This window comes from Cynocephalus volans, chromosome 2 (genome assembly GCF_027409185.1).
Source record: "Cynocephalus volans isolate mCynVol1 chromosome 2, mCynVol1.pri, whole genome shotgun sequence".
In the NCBI taxonomy this organism is placed as follows: Eukaryota; Metazoa; Chordata; class Mammalia; order Dermoptera; family Cynocephalidae; genus Cynocephalus; species Cynocephalus volans.
This window is the reverse complement of record NC_084461.1, coordinates 204,043,493-204,059,034: the sequence shown is the minus strand read 5'-3', so window position 1 is coordinate 204,059,034 and position 15,542 is coordinate 204,043,493. Positions and strand designations below refer to the sequence as shown.

Sequence of the window (15,542 nt, the reverse complement as noted above, 5' to 3'; positions counted from 1 at the left end):
TCTGGGACCTTAGGCAACTGACTTTACTTCTCAGCACCTCAGTTCCCTTAACTGTAAAATGGGACTAATAATAGTATATACGAGGGTACCTTCAAAAAGTTTGTGGATTGATCCCTGTACCAGCCAGTTTCCAGGAAAAAAAGTCTGAGGAAAAATGGAATTGAAAGATAATATGAATCTTTCTGTGAACTTTTTGAAGTACCCATGTATATATGTATGTGCATACCCATATATCGCTAAAAGCTCACACAAGATGGTGCAACCAATTTGGAAAACAATTTGCCAGTTCCTCAAAAGGTTAAACAGAGTTACCATATGACCCACAAATTCCACTCCTAGGTATCTACCCAAGAGAAATGAAAATATATGTCCAGGGCCGGCCCGTGGCTCACTCGGGAGAGTACGGTGCTGATAACACCAAGGCCCCGGGTTCGGATCCCATATACGGATGGCCGGTTTGCTCACTGGCTGAGCGTGGTGCTCACAACACCAAGTCAAGGGTTAAGATCCCCTTACCGGTCATCTTTTAAAAAAATAAATTAATTAATTAATTAATTAATTAAAAAAAAAAAAAAGAAAATATATGTCCACACAAAAGCGGACACCCAAATATTCCTCACTGACAAACAGATAAACAAAATGTGGTATACCCACACAAAAGAATATTATTCAGCCATAAAAAAGAATAAAGCACTGATACGTAGTACATTTGTTGATGAACCTCGAAAATATTAAAGAGAAAGAAGCTGGACAGAAAACCATGTATTGTATGATTCCATATATGAAATGTCTAGAAAAGGCAAATCCATTGACACAGAAAGTAGACTAGTGGTTGCCAGGGACTGGGAGAGGGAGTGACTGCTAATGGGTAAGTTTCTTTTTGGGGTGATGAAAATGTTCTAAAATTAAGGCCTGGCCTCTGGCTCACTTGGGAGTGTGGTGCTGATAACACTAAGGCTAGGGGTTCGGATCTCTATATAGGGATGGCCGGTTTGCTCACCTGGGAGAGCGTGGTGCTGACAACACCAAGTCAAGGGTTAGATCCCCTTACCGGTCATCTTTGAAAAAAAGAAAAGAAAAGAAAATGTTCTAAAATTAGATTACGGAGATGGTTGCCCAACTCTGTAAATATGCTAAAAAATCGTTGGATTGCGAATTTATGGTACATTAATTATATCTCAGTAAAGCTGTCGGGAAAATAACGATTACAAAAGAAAGCAGGTAGAGCTTAGGGCAGTGCGTAGCTCAATAAACTTTGGTCATTATTCTTACTAATTGGGTCCACCACCAGCTAATTTAAAGCCCCAGAAGCAGTGAGCGGGGGGATCGGGTTGCCAAACTTTTAGCTCAGGCTGGGCCTTCAAGCTGCTCTGTGTCCCTGGGAGAGTACCTGAAGACATGAGTCTCCTTGGAGTTCCTCATCAATGAATGGATGAAAAAATCCCCACCCACACCCCTTGGGTCTCGCGAGAAGCGAGGCTCAAGAGGCTGATGCGGAATCCCAAGCGGAAGCCCTCGGTCTCCTGCCTGCGCGTAGCTGCAGGTGACAGGTCCGGCCCCGGGCCAACCCGGAAAGGAGGGGGGAGCTTGTCCAGGTGAATTCTTGTGATTGGCAGCCCGGTGGGGGGGGCCTCCTAGTGACGGCTACCCCGCCCCCTCAAGTCCAGCCTGTTGGCGCCAGCCTGGGAGAGATGGGCGGAGCCTGGGGGAGGGGGGGGGGGGGGTCCGCGGTCCGCGGCGCCCATTGGGTGTGGGGTAGCTCGGGCCTAAAGACCCGCCCCCGGCTTTGCGGCGGCCAATGGGCGCTGCGCGCGGGCGGGGCGGCGGCGGGGTTGGCGGCTGCCGGGCGACTGAGGCGGCTGAGGCGGCTGAGGTGGCCGCTGGGGCTCGGGCGGCGGGCGCGGCCGGGATGGCGAAGAGCAGCGGAGAGAATGGGCCGCGCGCGCCCGCGACCGGAGGGAGCCTGTCGGGGACCCGAGAGAGCCTGGCTCAGGGCCCCGACGCCACAGCCGCCGACGAGCTCAGCTCTCTAGGCTCTGACTCGGAAGCCAACGGCTTCGCGGAGCGCCGCATCGACAAGTTCGGCTTCATCGTGGGCTCGCAGGACGCCGAGGGCGCGTGAGTGTCGCCGGGGCTCGAGACCGGGCGCGGGACCCGCGCGGGTGGGGCCTGGACTTGGACAAAATCCCCCTGAGGACCGACCGACATGTCTCACTCTCAACCAGGGACAACCGACCCCTTCCCTCTCCTGCCCCACCCCCACTTCCCCCATTGCCCCACAGACCCGCCCCCCCATCCTACTTCCGACCTAGAGACAGGCCAACACCTCCTCTCCCCTACCCCCACCCCGCAGCCAAACTAACCCGTCCTCTCCCCCCCAAGGATGGACTGTTGCCCTCCTCTCAACTGTGGGACAGAACAGACATTTTTCCCAAAACCACAGCTGCCACCCTGGGCTTAGGGCTGATTGACTTTGCCACCCCCCTGACAGGCTCACAGATGACTGGCGGTCCCCCACCCAACAGAAAGATATTCTCCATCTCTCCCTCTCTCCCTCATAGATGTCCTTGTCTCATCACCCCCTCACCAGGAGATCTTAAGCAGACTTCAAAAGGACTGACTGCCCCACCTCCACCCTATTCCAGGACAGACTGATCCTTACCTGAAGGCACACAGATCTCTGGATGAACTGACACCCAGTCATCTGGATGTGAGGGTCAGCTCCCTCACAGACAGTCCCATCCTGGAACAGACAGTTCTTTACCCTCATGGGAGGGTCAGAGAGTGTTCTCCTCCCCCCTCAAAGGCACCTTTCTCCATTGTCACTGGCAACTGGTGGGCAGACGCTCCCTTCCCAGTACCTACAGAGTGACAGTGCCTCACCTCCAGAACAGACTGTCAGCTCCAACAGCCACACAAGCCAGCAGGCAGACTCTGTGTGTGCTGTGGGAACATGTACCTCCTCCCAAAACGCAGATCTGGGTGGGGGCAGGCAGGGAGACAGCAGGGTCCCTGCTTATATAGCACACCCAGATGCCCCATCCTAGAGCACCCAGGCACCCAGCTGGCAGGCGGAGAAATGTGAGGCAGTGGAGTAGCCCCTCCCTCCAAGCTGTGCAAGCTGGGCAGCCACACTGCCACACAGGACCCCCAAGCCTAATCTTCACAGAGATCAATGTATGGGCTGGAAAAATGGACTCTAGGCTCCACTCCCATCCCAGCTGTCCTGTCACAGGATACCAGTGCTGTGCACAGAACCAACAAGCCTCCCTTCTGATGTGCCTCCCATTCGACAGAGATAGCCCCTCACAATCACCAGTGGGGCCCATGGGGCCCAGTCATGCCCCTATTCTAGAGGCTGTTTTTCCTCTTCTTCTTTGACCAGTCGTGACTGCACAAGGCTCCCCCAGCCTCTCATGACTTATGGAGGTAACTTGACTATCTAAGAACCCTACCCCACACAAGCAGCCCCATAAAGGTCACTTCCAGGATTTTCCCCAGCCCCAAAGCCTTTTATTCACCAGGCCTCCTTTTGCCTTGGAAAAATCTAGGCCCTTCCCCTAAGGGGAGTTCCTATCCTCTGTCTCCTCCAGCCCCTCCCCAGTTGCTCACAGAAGGCTAAGCCTAGTCCAGTCCAGGACTGAGAGAGCACCTCTGATTCTAATTCCTCACCCTGATTTAATGCTTTGTCACAGTTTCCAAGTGATTACTTGTGGGAACCCAAAGGGGAGTTAGGGTTTTTTTTGTACTGGGGAGCAGTCACCAGGGATCAGGGCCCAGAGAGGGGTGGGGTCTTAAAAACTGGGAAAGTAGTTCACAGTTGCATTTGTGGGGTCTTGGAAGGAAGAGCTCAGATTTGTTGGCAAATTCTAGGGCATGAGAATTTCTACTACAATCTTATCAGGCAGTTTACCTCAGAGTGTAGAGAGCAGTGTGCTATAGTGGGAAAAGGCTGGACTTTGGAATCACACTTGCTGTCTGTGTGACCTTGGGCAAGATCCTGAATCTCTGAGCCTGTTTATTCATTGTAAAGGGCAAAAATAACACCTATTTCCAACATTACTGTGGGGATAAAATGAGATCTGGTATGTGGAGGTGCCTAGCACAAATAGTGGCCCAGAAAATGTTAGTTTCTTTTCTTTTCCTTCTAAGGGTCTGAGAATTGAGGAGAAAAATGAGGGCAAACCTCTGGTATTTGTGGGCAGAGAGAGGCCCCGGTGGGAGCACCTCCCTTTGGCTGTAGTCCTCAACCAGGCAGCCAGACATCTGTCTTCCCCACCCCTCAACCACAAACCCGGGATGTGGCTCTGCAGATGCCCTCTACATCACTGGTGTCTGTAGGGCTGGGGCTGCGGTAGAATCCCAGAACCACTCCTCTCACCCTCCCACTTTCTTGAGCCTATCGGTAAACCTAAAATCTCTGGTATCTGAAAGCTTGGATGTTCCCTGCTTTGTTTATCTTGTGGTTCCAAAAAAGCCAAGAGTAAGTCCCTGCCCAAAGCCATAAGAGGAGAAGTTATGGGAAGTTTCAGGGTAACTGCCCTGAACACAGTCTCGTGGTTGAGGGCTAGGAGTCCATGTGCTGTCACAGAGAAGTGAAACATTAGCACTAATGGTTGCAGTAGAGATGGAAGAGACTCTTGCTCGAGATTAAGGTCCATTTCAGCCAGCGTGGGCCAAAAGTTTCCTCAAAAAGGTCAGTTTTGGTAATTGCTGGGGGCTAGGGGTATGGAAGGAAAGCAGATCAGAGATCTCAGGTGGTTGTTAGGTACCTGACATGAGTAGATCATAAAATCATAGACCGTTTGAGCTGGAAGGGATCTTAAGAGATTGACCAGCTTAGCCCTTATTTATTATACACATGAAGAAATTGAGGCCCAGAGAAGAGAGTAACTTGCTAAAGATAACTAGCATATCAGTGGCAGAACTAGGACTTGAAGCTAGGGTTTCTGACTCCCAGGTCAGGACCGTTTCCACTGCCTTCACCATCCGTAAATATGGCCTGTGGCCCCAGCAGGAAATCAGGTGTCAAACAGGTGGAACAGAAGGTTACTTAGCAGGAACTTGCCTACCCTCACCTTCCCTGGCTTAGCTCAGCACTTTTGACTCTCCCAGCAGTGTAGGAGGCTAACAGGGATAGCCCAGAAGGGTAAGAGTGTGTTGTCATTAGCAGTTCATTAGACTGATCAGGTTCAGGACTGGACCAGGCTTAGTCACCTTTTTCTCCTCAGGCCTGCAGTGGTGTACATGCTCAACTAATATTTATTTACTGAATGATTTACTGATAGACGTTCCAAGTCAGAAAACAGAAAGTGACCTTAGAGTTGGCCATCATCATACAGATAGGTAAATGGAGGCCTGAGAGAAGTGGTTAGCCTCCCCTCTTCAGTCTATTAGGAGCAAAGCTGGGAATTAAACCCAGAATTCCTCATTCCCAGTCCTATGCCTTTCCACTTCTTCACCTTATCTGTCTTTTGAGCCTATTCTGCAGGGAACCTTTGGGGAGGACTGAGGTGGTGCCTGCCTGTTCTTGAGCAGTACGGGCAAGAAAGCAGCCAGCAGTGTCCCTGTGGGTGGTGTAGGCACAGACAGGGTTGCTGGCAGCATTAGTTCTGGCTTAGCTGGAGAATAAGCTGGACTTTGAAGCCCAGGAAAGACCAGATGAGGGAAAGAAGTGATCTCAGCAGGGAAGGGTGGGAGAAGTGATGTCAACCATTTCTATCATCTTGGGTTAGAAATGTTCGGTGTCCCTTGTGCAGCACAGAGGAGGTGGTCATGAGGAGAAAGGAGGATACAAGTTGTATACCAGGTCTCCCGGACTGAGAGAGAAGGCGTGAGAAAGGTGGGTCCCTGGGCTTGTTCTTTTTTTCCCGTGTGATTGTCAGGACTGGCCCCCTGAAGCTGGAATTTCCCACCCAGCCTAAGTCTGCTCAGTCTGTAGGCCAGATGAGGTGAGGAGCTATGCTCTGTAAAATCCCGTGGGCGTTGGCTTCCTGTTAGGGGAATGAGAGATCTGAGCTGGGCCCAGGGAGAAACATCTGGAACAGCAGTGTTGCCTTCTTCAGTTACCCTGTTCCCTGGACCTTGCACTACTAGCCAACTATGGCAGCCTTACGACTCTGGAAATCATAGAACTGGCTTAATTGGCATCTATGTAGTTTGAGCTGTGCCAGTTTTTGTTGGGGTAAGGCCAGGGCCCTCCTGGCAGGTCAGAGCCTGCCTCCCTGACTTGCCACCACCTCTCTAGTTTCTAAGTTCAAAGCATCCACTTTTCCTGATCCCAGGGGCTGGCAATGGTGTGGTGTCTGGGTGGCCCATCTGGAAGGAGGCAGCTACACATATGGGGCCCTGGTCTGTGACTCTAGACCACAGGCCCTCCCATTTTCTCTCCTCCTTCCCTTCTCTTAGTTTCAAAGGAAAATCCGGTTTGGTGGCCCTGTGGGTATTATAGGGACGCAGACAAGACCTGACTTGGTAAAGGAAGGGGCCAGCACACCAGTTGCTGCCCTGGGAAGGTACCTGTGTGTCTGCCTGCTAGGAAACCCTAAGCTGTGGGAAAGAGATAAGGCGGTGGGGCCTGCTTGATGTTTTGTCCTCCCAGTATCTGGGTCTGAAACAGGAGCTCCAGAGGGGTAGTGAGGCCTGGCTCTGGTCCAGCCACCCAATCTGCTTACATGGAGGTGGGGGAAAGAAGGTGCTCTGTCCTCCCTCCTTACACAAGCTCTGAAGCCTGGCTGTCTGTGTGACCTTGGACATGTTGCTTCATTTCTTTGAGCCTCAGTTTCTCATCTGCAAAATGGTTATGATAATACTGACTTTGCAGGATTGTTGTGAGGTTAAAATGAACTGATGTTTGAAAAGAGGCTAGCACAGAGTAGGTGTTCAGTGAGTGTTCTTCCCCCTTTAAACACTGGAGTAGCCAGTGGTCCTATCTTTTCATTTTCTGCTTCCCGTCTCTGGCTGTGATGAAGAGTGTCAGAGAGGCCCACCCACTTTGGGCAGGAATGAACCCTAACCCAGTGACCCCTCACTTCTCCTAAGAGGGTGGTTATCCCCAATCTGTAGATGAGCACACAGAAGACCTGAGAAGAAAGGGCCCAAGGTTTGCCAGCTGGTAAATGGCAGAACTGGGACTAGAACCTGTTTCTTGACGCTGAATCCAGTGACTAAGTCTGCTAAGGTGGCAACAGACAAGCGGCCAGGTGCTCATTAGTTCCTAAGGTCCTCACACCCAGGGCAGGAGTTAGCAGGAACCTGGCTACCTCCCCATCCTAGTGTGGAAGGTAAGGCAAGTCTCAGTACCATTAAAATTCATGGCCATCCAAGTAGGAGAAAGGTCCAGGGAGGAAGATCCTTGGAGACACCCTGGAAGCTTGGCCAGATCAGTCCTGGCATAGCCTTCCTATAGGTCAGAGTCCATACTGCATTGGTCTTGACTCCAGAATGTTGCATAATGACCATCTGACTTTGATATCCAGTCTGTGCCTTTTGGAAGAAGCATTTCTTTGTAGGTTAGGTAGGTGAGGAATCAGAAGCTTGAGATCACTTGAGGATAGTTAACAGTCAAGCCAGATCAGAGAAGGATCCCAGGTCTCCCATCTCTCCACCCAGTGCTCCTCCAGCTACATGGCATTGCCCATTCTCTCCCTCACTGTCAAGCCAGTTGAGCCTCCAGGCCCAGGATGTATTGCCCACCAGAGCAGAGCCCTGCCATCACCTACCCCTTGTCAGTACCCTAGCTGATCACTTTCTTTATCCTGCAGGCAGCACACTGGAGGGGGATGAGACCTTTAGCTGATTAGTCTGTGCCTGGTAAATCTGCTGCCATCCTGGGCCCAGGGACCTTCTCTGGCAGGGGAAAAACTGTCCTGGCCGCCCCACTGGCAAACCAACACTCCTGTTGCTTAACCTGCTTAGAAGTCCCCTATCCAGGATTTCAGGGCAGTTGCCAACTTTGGCTTTCTCTTTCCCATCTTTCCCTTCCCTGTCTCTCTTACTTCCACCCACCCTACTTCATTCCATGCCCCGTCCAGCTCCTCAGAAGCTGTCCCATCTTAGCTCTTTGCTCCTCAGCAGCCTGGGAGAGCAAGCCAAGGCTTACTTTTGCCAGCTTATCCATCTTAGCAGTGAGCTTATTTACCAAACATTTATTGAGCACCCACTCTGCCAGACCCAGTGATTGGGACAAGGGATACAGAACTGAACAAGATGTCTGTCTTTTTGCCCTCAAGAGGTTCACAGGCTGGTTGGAAAATATAACCACAAACAAATCTTTACAATGTTGAGTGATAAAGGCTGTAATTAAGGTGCATGGTTGCTCTGCAAATATATAGCAAGAAGCAGCCAGCTTCACCTACAGGATTCTAGAAAGAAGTGGCATTTGATCCAGGCCTCAGAAGGGGCAAAAAAGGGCATTCCATTGGATGGGAAGGGACCCCTGTGCAAATTCCCTCCAAAAGCCAGCAGTTTGAGAAACGTAGTGTGTGCCTAGAGCAGAGGTAACAAGAAAAGTGGGAAGCAGGACAATGACATGAAGCAAGGGTAGGCTAGGAAAGTAGATCGGGCAGACCCAGTCTAGCCTTGAATGTCAGGCTGTATTTTGTAAAGGTTAGTCTGGATCTGGCGTGGAAGATGGCATAAAGAGGAACCTAACTGCAGGCAATGAGACCTGTTGGGAGAATCCAGGACAGCCCAAAAGGGCTCTGGTTAAGCCTGGTAGAGGTCTGGAGCTATGAGGATGAAGAGACTTATAAGTCATTAGGGCTTGGTTTGTGACTGGCTGTGTGGACTGACGGGGATATGGAAAGGCTCCAGGCAACCTGAAGTGGACTGACCTCTTACAGAGCCCAGGGCCTTCTGGCTCCAGGGAGGCAAGGCCAGCTGTGGCCTTCCTCTGAAGTGGGCAGTGGGCTGCTGCTGACTTTGCTTTATCACAGCCCTGGGCTCCCCAAGGTGCCTGGCATGGCTGGCATGCCCAGGGCACATCAAGAGGTTCTCTCCTTCCAGCAGAAGAGTGGGTTAGCTGACCTGGTTGGGGAAGGAGTGGTTCTGAGTTGTGTGGGCTCTGCCTGGTAAACATATTGGATTGCAAGGAAGGCTGCAAGGAGAGCCAGGCTCCTCTCCAAGGGGAGAGTAGTGAAGACTGAAGGCTTGGAAAACCTGCCTTAGGGTGGCATGGCAGTTGGGTGTGTAGGTTTGGGCCTTTGGGTGCAGCATAAATCGATCAAGAGGAGGCAGATGGCAGCTGAGAGCTGGCTTGACCTCACCTAAGGTCTTTATTCTGTTCTTGGAGCTGGTGCCTTGGCTGGGACAGGTGGAAATAAGTCTAGCACCTACAGGAAAGCAAACTCCTCTGTGCTTAGGGGCTCTACCAGCAGCTCTTGGAGGTGAGAGATTCTGGCTGGAAATGTGAATTTAGGCCAGCATGTGGCCAGCCTCTGAACAGGCACAGGGGCTAGGGTGCTGGTGCTGGCTTTATCACTGACCTTTGCAGTTTGTGACTTAGGCACATTTCTTCACCCAACCATGGGGCTAATGCTCCCTGTTTTTCCTCCAGCACTACTATGTGTGCAGCCCTCTGCTAGGCTTAGGATATAGACCTGGTCCTGCCCTCACAGGACTTACAGCCTAGTAGGGAATTCAGACATTAAACAAGTAGTTCCAGGTGTGGCTGTGTACAAAGGATTGTGAGGATCAAACAAGATAACTGGATTAGGAGCATAGCGTAAACAAAGACTGCTGAACAGGGATTATGAGACCCGAATCCTGGGCCTCACTGAGTCATTAACCAGTTGTGTGACCTTGAGAAAGTAGTTTAATATTTCTAAACCTCAGTTGCCCCCACATGTAAAACAAGGCAGTTTTAATGGGACAATGTCTATTTCTAACATTCTGAGACTGACGTTGGAGTATATGAAAATTGCTTTGAGAAGTAAGTGGTACCACACGTGCAAGGGGTCATACAGCACATGCCACAGAAGCCAGTGCTTCCAGCATGCTCTGTTCCTCTTGTAAGAGGACCTCTCTTTGTGTGCAGGACCAGTGACCCTCATGTCTTTGGGGGCTTAATCAAATCAAAGGATACTTTGATTTGTCTAGCACTTTAGTCTGCAAAGTGCTTTCAATTCCCATTGCCTTGCAGTAACCCTTATAGGAGTAATGGGAAATTGGTAGGGGAAGTGTTATTTTACCCTGTTCACAGACAAGGAAAACCAAGGCTGAGCAAGTGATGGATCAGGGCCTAGAACCCAGGATTCCTCCTTTCCAATTTCCCATCTTGCCAAAGCTTCTAGCCACATGTGGCCTCTTCTCCCCTCCCTGCCCCAGTCTTAGGACTTCAAGTGTCTGTACTTCTCCTAACAGGCTTCTCAGTTTTATGTTTTGTTTTGTTTTGTTTTGCAGTTGGCTGGTAAGGGATCTGAACCCTTGACCTGGGTGTTATAACACCATGCTCTAACCAACTGAGCTAACCGGCCAGCCCCCTTGGATTATTTTTGTTGCTGAGTTGTTATGATGGACAGCACAACTCCTGTCCCATACACAGCCCCTCACGTGTACCCCAAGACAAGACAGGAGCAGTTGGATCGTGAAGGGCCCAGTGAGGGAGCATAAGTGTGGAGAACTCTTGTTTCTCCTCAGTGCACTCCGGGCTCTGGACGCTGTGTCCAGAAGCAATCCTTCCCAGGCAGCCACTTTTGGAGGATGCAGCTTCTTTCCCTTCCCTCTCCACCTTGGCTTCACAAGAAAAGAAAACCTAAACTTGGGCTTGGGAGAGCCCAGGTACAAGACACCAGCAGATCTGTTGAATCCTGGCTCTGTCACTTTCCAGGCATGTGACCTCTCTGAATCTGTAAATGGGGGGCCAGTGGTAGCTTCCGGGGAGGGGGGCGGTATTACGAGGATTAAGGGAGATGATACTGGTAAAGCACTTAGCACAGTGTCTGCCACGAGGTAAGAGCTCCATGGAACTTGGTGGCTCTCACAATCTGAGTGTGAATTACCTTCTAAGATCTCACTTTAGGCCCTTAGGTGAGGGAGCAAGGCAGCATGGGTGTAAAGATCTGGCTTCCCTCACATGCTCTTCCCCCCTCCCCCACATCAGGGACTTGGGGGTACAGTAGGAGCCAGTCCCACTCAGCTTGTGGTCTGGAGCTTCCTGGCCTGCCAGGGCAGGTTGGGAATCTCCCCATCACTTCCTCACTGAGTCACTTGGAGCAGGTCCCTCAGGCGACCCTGACTCTGACGGCCTGATCTTCCATCTCCTTGGCCTGTGAAAATAAAGCAGAAGTGAGAGCAGAGGTGGGCCTGCAGAAAGATTCAACTCAAAGCATGCAACCATAGCGCTGCCTGGGGCCTCTGCCCTCCTGGGTAGTGTCAGTCACTTAGGGAAGGAGTCTGAGTTTATTTCATAATTGCCACCACCTGCCTTCTGTGTTCGTTGTAGACTTTCATCCTGGGCTTCCTGTCCTGCCTCTGAGTGATCTGCTCCATCCTCCCATCATAGTCATGATGATGCCATTTCACAGAGGAGCCTGTATGATGGACCAGACTTCCACCTACACCACCTCATTTAATTCTGTGAGGTGTAGTCATTATCATAATCCCCATTTTACAGAGGCAGAAACCAAATCCCAGAGAGATAGAGTGACTTGCCCAGCATCATGCAGTTTGTGGCTCTTAGTCCACTGATCTCCAAGCTCCCCTGCAGCAAAGCTTATGTGCACCCAGCCTCATGGGCAGCACTCAATGCTAGAGTTAAGTGAGAGTAAGAGAAGAGCAGGGCCTGGATTCATTTCCCAGTGACATCTCCTGCTTGCCGTGGACCTTAGCCAGGTACTAGCTTGCTGAAAACCTGATTTTCCTCATCTGCAAAAGAAGGTTGATAATTAGAGGACCTGTCTTCATGGGCCTGTTGTCAGGATTAAATGAAATAATGTAAGTTAAGTGTTGAGCACAGTGTCTGCTACATAGCAAGTGCCTGCTAACTGTTGTAACAGATATTCAATTAAGTTAATTGAATGTTATTGAATTGTAATGTTGTAAAAGGCTGTTGTCAAGCAGATCTGTGCTCAACCCTATGCTGGCCTTCAAGAAAGATCTAGAGCTGGTATCAGGCCAGAGAGGGAGTGCCCTTTATCAGGCTCTTTACCCACCTGATCTCAAGGTAGAGGACAATATTTCCACCTCACTCCTGAGGAAACTTTGTGTCTGCTTTCACAGAGCTATTGAATTGGTCAGTACACATTTATTGAGGGCCAGCTAGGTACCAGGCACTGTTCTAGGCCCGGGACACACTGTAGAGAATGAGACTGTCAGAGCCCCTGCCTCTAGGAGCACACCTTCTCAGGGAATGCTGCCTCAGCAGAGTGGACAGTTGGGTAGAGAAACTGTACCCGCTTTACTGGGCTGCTTACATTCCCCAAACAAGCCTTGCCCTTTCCTATTAACTCGAACTTGCACATACTGGGCCTTCTGCCTGGTGTGTCCTTTCACCTTTCTCAGCCTGGCCACTTCCTGTCACCCTTCAAATCCCAATTCAAAAGTCAGCTCCCCTTTAAAGCTTTCCCTGAACATCCCCTGCCCTTATCCTGGGGACTTATTGGAGTCTCCTAGCACCTCTTACACGCTTCTGTGATAGCACTTCTATGTATACTGATTATTTACCTATCCATGTGTCCTCTTTGCCAGATTGACCTCAAGGGCAGGACTGCATTTTATTTATCTTTGTAGATTCAGGGCCTGGAACAGAGGCTCTAGAGAGATATGTGTGGAATAAAATGAGGTGCTGATTGTGCTCTGTCCCTGGAATAGTTAGAGGAAAGGCTTTGTAGAGATGAGAGGGAGTTCTGAACAAGGCCTCCCAAGATGAGTGGCACTGAATTAGAGTTGGTGGGAGGGCAGGTTTGGGGAGGGATGACTAGGGATAGGACTAGGGGAGAAAGGAGGGATGTGCAGGGAACAGGGGGTCCTGAAAGCCAGAGCCTGAGGCTTCTGTTGGACCAAGAGGGTAGTAGGGAGCCATGAAAGAGTCTGGGCAGAGGAAGAGCCTTATATGAACAGTGAGCCAGGACTCATTTTGGTAAGATCTATCAATAAGATCAAGTAATTTGGTAAGGATGGGTGAGGGGGCATACATGAGTCAGGGTGGCTCCTGGGTACCTTTGGTGAGATTATGATCCAAGAACCCTGTCACTAGCAGGGAATTTCAAGTACCACTCTGCATGGTAGGTGTTGGGTTTGGGAAAGGGATGTCTTCTATTACAAATAGTCTCTATACCTTTCTGCAGTTGTCAGGGAGAGCTGCTCTGGGGGAGCTGCTCTGGGGGTTTCTGATGTGGTCTGTGCTCTTCCCTTGCTGAATGGGCTGGAGGAGGGGGACTGCTTGCTTTTTCTAGCCAGCAAGACTGGTGCTTAAAGGAACCATTTCTTCCTTCTCATAGTAAGCAAGGTGGAGCTAAGCAGAGTGGAGAGCTGGGCAGAGGCCCAGGGCACCAAGGCCAGTGAAGGGTGGAGAGAAACCTGTTTACCATTGTGCACTGACCCAGGGCTAGAAGGAGCAGAGCCAGGGAATTCCTCATGGGAAAGAGAGGCAGGCCCAGAACTGGCCTGCACTGGGAGTGAGGGAGAGTAAAGCAAGCCAGACTCTCTCACCCATATAGGGATACTGGACACTTCCAGCCAGCTCCAAGGCGGGAGTGGCCTGGTCGTGAGAGGGAGTGCCAAGCTGCTGCAGACCATCTTCCTTTTCCACACAACTCACAGCGTGAACTTGCACAGATTACTATCCTCAGGGCCACAGGCCTCCCTGGCTGTCTGGGGAGGGGGTGGACTCACTGGGTGATCTCACAGCCTCCCAGTCCTGTCAAGCAGCCATTTGCACACCACCAACCTACCCTCTCTCAGACTCTGGTTTTCCATCATCACTTCTTATAGAACTGGTCTAAAAGCTATTTATACTTTTCAGTCATTCCCACCTCTTAGGGTAATGAACTCCAGAGGTTGTTACTCAGCCTGCAAAGTAGGTCAGCCTTTTGTTTATACTCACTTCTCTTTCGAGCTCTGTGTGGAAGAGGGAAACTCCTCCACCCTCATCTCTGGATCTGTGATTGACTGTGCTCTCTCTGTATATCCACTCCCTGATTTTCCACACTTTGGTGGGACTCCTCCCACTGCCTCCTCACTGTCCTGGAGACCCAAATGTGAGAGGCCACTTTTATGTTATTCACTCCTGCCCTTCTCAGCACAGAAGTCACCTTTACCATTGCTCTCTGAGGAGATGGTGAAGAAAAGGGAAGGGAATGTGACAGGGATTGAGGCCCTGTCATGTGTGGGATGCTTTATATGTATTGCATAAATTATTCTCAAGTGGCAGCTTCTAATTCCAAGCTGTGTAACCTTGGGCAGTTTACTCAACTGTGCTGAATCTTAGTGTTCTTCTATTAAATGGAGATAATAAAAGCTACCTCCTTGGGGAATTGTGTGCCTCTGCAGTCCTTGGCAGAGCTAGTACACAGGCAGTACTTAAAATGTGTCAGCTCTTATCCCTCACTTTATTTTACCACTGCTCTCTGAGGAGGTGGCATTGCCCCCATGTTATAGACAAGGGGAGTGGAGCAGCTTGCCTCATTTTACACAGCTGTAAAGTAGTAGAGCTGGGGTCAGAGGCCGGGAGTTATAGTTGTGTGTCACTGAGCAAACTACGTAATCTCTGGGAGCCACAATTGCTTCATGGGTAAAACAGGAACAATCTTGCCCTGCCTACTTCAAAGGTCTGTGCATGGGGACCAGTCAGATGAGAAAAGGGATGTGAAAGTGGCTTGGTGAACTACAACTACCAGCCACCTAATAGCTACCATTTGCTGGCCACCTGCCAGGCTGGGCCCTTGTACACATTTATTCCTCATTGCAGCCCCATATACGTGAGGTGTGTATTATGGTCGCACTTAAGGATGAGGAAGTTGAGGCTTAGGAGGTCTAGTGTTTTGCCCATGGTCTCCCAGGTAGTAGATGGAGGAACTAGAATAGATACCTAGGTTGGTTGGCTTCAAAGTCCCCACTCTGTTTATTCTCCCCCACGCCTCACTTGACCTTCCCAATGGGTGAGATGGGGAGGATCTATCCTGTGGTCTATGATGGCAAACTTTCTGCTTCGGGTGTGCTTCTTTTCGTTTGGGCCGGTTTGGTGAGTGAGGTTTGGAGGTGGGGGGGGGGTAGTTTGGCTCCTTGGGAGCAAGTTTATCTTCCACCATAATATAAAGGGGACATAAGCATAGGCACCACCCCTGCTAAGTCTACCAAGCTGGAGGGGCTGAGATCTGGTTTGGTAGAAAGCAGAGGTCTGGAAGGACAAGGGGGAGAGAGGGGCCTAGCCTTTCGTCTCAGTAGCCTTGGGAACTGGTCTTGTCCCTCTGAGCTTTTGAAAGCCTCTAGCTTCTGGGTTTCAGGAAAAGGCTAGGGAATGAGGAGCCTGCAGAGAATGGGGTCAGCAGAGTGTCACTGCCACCTTTGTCCATGACATGGCACAGCACGGCGAAGCCTAGCTC

The 15,542-nt window shown here is 50.6% G+C and overlaps 1 protein-coding gene across 1 annotated transcript in view; it reads left to right on the top strand.

Moving 5' to 3' along the window:
- The first annotated feature begins 1,894 nt into the window (after positions 1-1,894).
- Positions 1,895-15,542, top strand: part of TBC1D10A (TBC1 domain family member 10A) — a 30,374-nt gene continuing 16,726 nt past the window's right edge. Inside the window, exon 1 of the mRNA XM_063087065.1 lies at positions 1,895-2,118. Coding sequence (XP_062943135.1) covers positions 1,910-2,118 — 209 coding nt within the window. The 5' untranslated portion in view covers positions 1,895-1,909. The remainder of the gene's footprint in view (positions 2,119-15,542) is intronic.